General features: G+C 62.9%; 1 protein-coding gene across 2 annotated transcripts in view; it reads right to left on the reverse strand.

Annotated features, from left to right (window-relative positions):
* The window catches only part of CLK2 (CDC like kinase 2), an 11,477-nt gene extending 7,566 nt beyond the window's left edge, over positions 1-3,911 (reverse strand). For both annotated transcript variants that reach the window (XM_057384786.1, XM_057384785.1), the window contains exons 1-2: positions 3,763-3,911; positions 851-1,020 (exon numbers count right to left, since the gene is read on the reverse strand). In XM_057384786.1, the coding sequence (XP_057240769.1) occupies positions 851-1,020 (170 nt within the window). In that variant the 5' untranslated portion in view covers positions 3,763-3,911. The remainder of the gene's footprint in view (positions 1-850; positions 1,021-3,762) is intronic.
* Between the last annotated feature and the right edge of the window lie 620 nt (positions 3,912-4,531).

The following is a 4,531-nucleotide window of genomic DNA, read 5'->3' on the forward strand; positions in this document are numbered from 1 at the left end:
GAGGACCCCAGATCTTCATGTGCTGAGGCTGTGAAGGAATAAAAGCTCAACAAAGTGGGTCCTTTGCTCAGGGCCCCCCTGAGAGCCACCAGCTTTAGCTGTTAGTTATTGCACCAAAATTAAATTATTTTAAGCACTGAGACGTCTGAGACTCTGCTGTGGGAAACCTGGGCTGAGCCAGTGAGGAAACTGGTCTGACTGGGAGTGTGGGGAGTCAAACAGGGCACSCACTGGGTCACTGGAGCTGCCACTGTGAAGGGGACACAGTCCCAACTCAGATGTGGAGTGGGACTGCCAGAAGKGCTCCTGGGTGGTCAGACAGGGAAATTTCCCTGAGAGGAGAGCAAGGGGGTTGGGTGACAGCTCAGAGCAGGCYCAGGCCACTCAGAATTGAGTGAGCACAGCTGACCAGSCCGTGATTMAGGGACTGCAGCATCTCTTAATGAGCAGAGACTGTGGGAGCTGGGTGTGGTTAGTCTRGAGAAGAGAAGACTGAGAGRAAAYCCCMGAATTKCATATTAACATCTCCAAGGCAGGTGTCAGGATGGTGCCAGACTCTGTTCAGTGGTGCCCAGAGACAGACTGGGGGGTAACAACCATAAACTAAGTTCCACCTCAACACAAGGAAGAAATTCTTGCCATGGATGGTGGCAGAGCTCTGGAAAAGCTCCACAGAGCGATCATGGAGCCTCCCTCTCTGGAGAAATCCCAAACCTGCCTGGAGACATCCCAAATCCACCTGGAGACATCCCAAACCCACCTGGAGACATCCCAAACCCTTTGTCACCTGCTCTGGGTGACCCCAAGGTCCCTCCAAACCCAGCACCTCCCAGTTTCTGAGCCCCCTCACCTCCGGGATCGGACGTGGTAGCTGTCCTCCCGCCGGTGCCGCCGGTCCCGCTCGCTGCTGCTCGACCGTGACCGTGTCCGCCGCCGCTTGTGCTTGCGGCTCCGGTAGCGCTCGTGGTAACTGCCGCGGCTGCTGCGCTCCGACGAGCGGTACCTTCGGGAGTGCGGCATCTGCGGGGACAGCGGGGACTGTCAGCACTGCTGGGGACAGGGGGGATACTGACAGACACCCCTGGGGACAGCAGGGACCCTGTGAGCACTCCTGGGGACAGTGGGGATCCTGAGAGGAATCCCTGGGGACAGCAGGGACCCTGTGAGGCACCTATGGGGACAGCAGGGTCCGTGGGAGCACCCCAGGGGACAGCAGGGACCCTGAGAGCACTCCTGGGGACAGCAGGGACCCTGTAAGCACTGCTCGGGACAGTAGGGATCCTGTGAGGCACTGCTGGGGACCCTGTGAGCACTCCTGGGACGGCAGGGACTCTGTGAGCACTCCTGGGGACAGCAGGGACTCTGTGAGCACTCCTGGGGACAGCAGGAACCCTGTGAGTACTCCTGGGTACTGTGGGGATCCTGTGAGGCACCCATGAGAACAGAAGGGATCCTGCGAGGAACCCCTGGGGACAGTGGGGACCCTGTGAGCACTCCTGGGGACAGTGGGGATCCCGAAGACACCCCTGGGGACAGTGGGGATCTTGACAGACACCGCAGGGGACAGCGGGGACCCTGTGAGCACTCCTGGGGACAGCAGGGACCCTGTGAGTAGTCCTGGGGACAGCAGGGTCCGTGAGGGCACCCCAAGGATGAGCTAGGACCCTGTGAGACACCCATGGGAACAGTGGGGATCCTGACAGGCACCCCTGGGGACAGTGGGGACCCTGTGAGCATTCCTTGGGACAGCAGGGAGCCTGTGAGCATTCCTGGGGACAGTGGGGATCCTGACAGGCACTCGTGGGGACAGCAGAGATCCTGTGAGCAGTCCTGGGGACAGCAGCGATCCTGACAGGCACCCCTGGGGACAGCAGGGAACCTGTGAGGCATTCATGGGGACAGCGGGGACCCTGAGAGGCACCCCATGGGGACAGGGGCTGCGTGAGCAGCTGCATGGGGCAGGAAGCAGGTCAGAGCAGGGAGGCCACCTTTGCCCAACCAGGGGGACAGGGACCTGTGTCCCAGCCAGCAGAGGGACACTCAGGGACATTCAGAGCACCAGAAATGTATGTGAGAGTGCAGGAGGGTCTGAGAGAGAGGGGAGAAACCTCTGAGAAATCCCAGAGCTCCACAGGACAGGATGAGAACATAGGGCTGTGCTTGCCCTGTGTTTCTCTTTCCTAGGTTCATATCCCTTCTTCACACCCGCCTCTACAGCTCCAGGAACAGCTTTGGCACCTTCTCTCTTTAAGCTCCCCAGGAAGGAGGGAAGCAGCACCAAGGAGAACTGAGGGAAGGTGAAATGAAGCCCTGGATATCCCCAAAGTCCCTGTGCACCAGTGATGGAAACAGCCAGAGAGCAGGTCCCCAAAAAAAATGCCTCACATTTGCTGCCAAGCAAGTGACATCGACACTTGGAGGGGACAAAAGGGTGGGGAAGGGTCTGAAGAGACCACACAAGGAACAGCTTATGGTACTTGGTCTGTTCAGCTGGAGAAGACTGAGGGGAGATCTCAGGGCTTCATTTCACCTTCCCTCAGTTCCTCAGTCCCTCCCGAGGGAACAGCTGGAGCTGTCTCAGGGGAGATTTAGGTTGAATATCAGGAAAATTCTTCCCCCAGAGGGTCGCTGGGCACTGAACAACCTCCCCAGGGAACAGGCACRGCCTCAAGGCTGCCAGAGCTCAGGAACATTTGGACAACGCTCCCAGGCACGGGGTGGGACTGTTGTGGTGTCCTGTGCAGGACCGAAAGTGGGATTTGATGACCGCTGTGGGTCCCTTCCAACTCAGCAGATTTGTAATGCACGTCCCTCGGGAACCACCCGAGGCAAACCCACCCTTCCCAACTGAAAAAGCCCTGCAGACCCTCAGCTCTGCCCCTCTGAGGGGCACGACTCGAGCTAAGCAGAACCCAGGTGAGATGGCACAGACCCTGCCAAGCCTTGCTCCACAGCTCTCAGACATTCCCCAAACGCRTTTTGGTTCCAAGCACGAATGGTGGAATGTTAAGGGCTGGGAAGGACATTAAAGATCACTCAGTTCCACCCCCTGCCATGTGTAGGAACACCTTCCACGGCTCCAAGASCCGTCCAATCTGGCTTTAAACACCCCAAGGATGGGGCAGCCGCAGTCTCTTTGGACAATCTGTGCCAGGGTCGGAACAGAAGCCGGAGCTGCCTCTGCCCAAAGCGCTCTCGCGGCGATTTTCCCCATCCAAAATGCCCCCCGGCTGCCTCCCCGTCCCCGCCCTGCGCTGACATCATCGGCASGGCTCGGACAGGCCGAACCGGCCCCGGCGATGGGGTGACCCGGGGGCACGGGCTCGGTTCCCCGTGTACGGGGGGCTCTGCTCGGGGTCCCCCCGGAGCTTCACCATTTCCAGTCATCGACTGAAAGGAGCACGAAGTCAGCGCTGGCGGCCCGCCAAGCCYGGTCCCCGTGGAATGACCACCGGGGCGTTCCGCAGCGGGGCTGGAACCGGTTTGGGGACGGTGATGGCGGCCGCGAAAGGCGGGGCTTTCACCGTGTAAGGCCGGAAGCACCGGGACACCGGGAGATATGGGCCTCGGGCGGGGCGGTCTCGGCGGGGACGCCCCAGCCCGGCTTCCCAGAGCCATCCGGCCCCGCCGCCGCCCCCACGGGAGCACCCAGGCCGCCGATCCCCATCGCGGCCCCACAGAAACCCACAGGCCGGGCCCGCCCCGCGCCGCCCTCACCGGCCGCGGCCTACCCGCCCCACCCCGCCCCGCCCGGCGCCGCACCGTCCTCGCAGCCAGCCCGGTGCGCTTGTCCCACAGGAAATCCGTGATGGCGGCCGTGGGCCCCCGGGCCCCGCTCCAGCTCCCGCCGCCGCCGCCGCCGCCGATCCGGGTCCTGCCAGCCCGCGGGGCCGCGCACGCACGTACGCGCGTACGTACGCACGCACGTAGGCGCGTGGAGCTGCGTCACACCGGACGGGGAGAAGGGGCGGGGTTAGACCGAGGGGCGTGGCCGAGAGCGATTTGTCCCGCCCAGATCCCTCCTTAAGCCACGCCCCTTTTGAGGGTCATTGGCTCCATCGCGCGAGGCCGARGGGCGGGGTTAGCTCGGAGGGGCGGGGCGAGATAGATCGCCCCGCCCACTTCGTCCCCGAAGCCGCACCCCACCCTTCTGAGGGCGGTGGACGGTGCCGAGGGGCGGGGTTAGACACAAGGGCGGAGCCTGTGCCAAAAGCCCCGCCCATATCTCACGAGGCCCCGCCCCCTGGCGGAGTCAGACCGGAGAGGCGGGGACTATGWCCATTAGCCCCGCCCACCGTCTCCCCAAACCACGCCCTTCCTCGCGTGTCCACCGGCGATGGGGCGGGGTTATAACTAAGGGGCGTGGCCTACTGCGGGTAGCCCCGCCCTTCTCTCCACGAARCCACGCCCCTCTCCAGCTCCTCTGGCGGTGGCGGGGCTGAGCCGAGGGGCGTGTCCAGCGCGAAGGGGGCGTGTTCTTCTCTGCAAACCCCGCCCCCTCGCCCCGCCCCGCCCCGCCCGCCGCGGGGTC

The sequence above is a fragment of the Malurus melanocephalus genome, unplaced genomic scaffold (assembly GCF_030028575.1).
Source record: "Malurus melanocephalus ecotype Western Australia unplaced genomic scaffold, MMel_1.1 scaffold_746, whole genome shotgun sequence".
NCBI lineage: Eukaryota > Metazoa > Chordata > Aves > Passeriformes > Maluridae > Malurus > Malurus melanocephalus.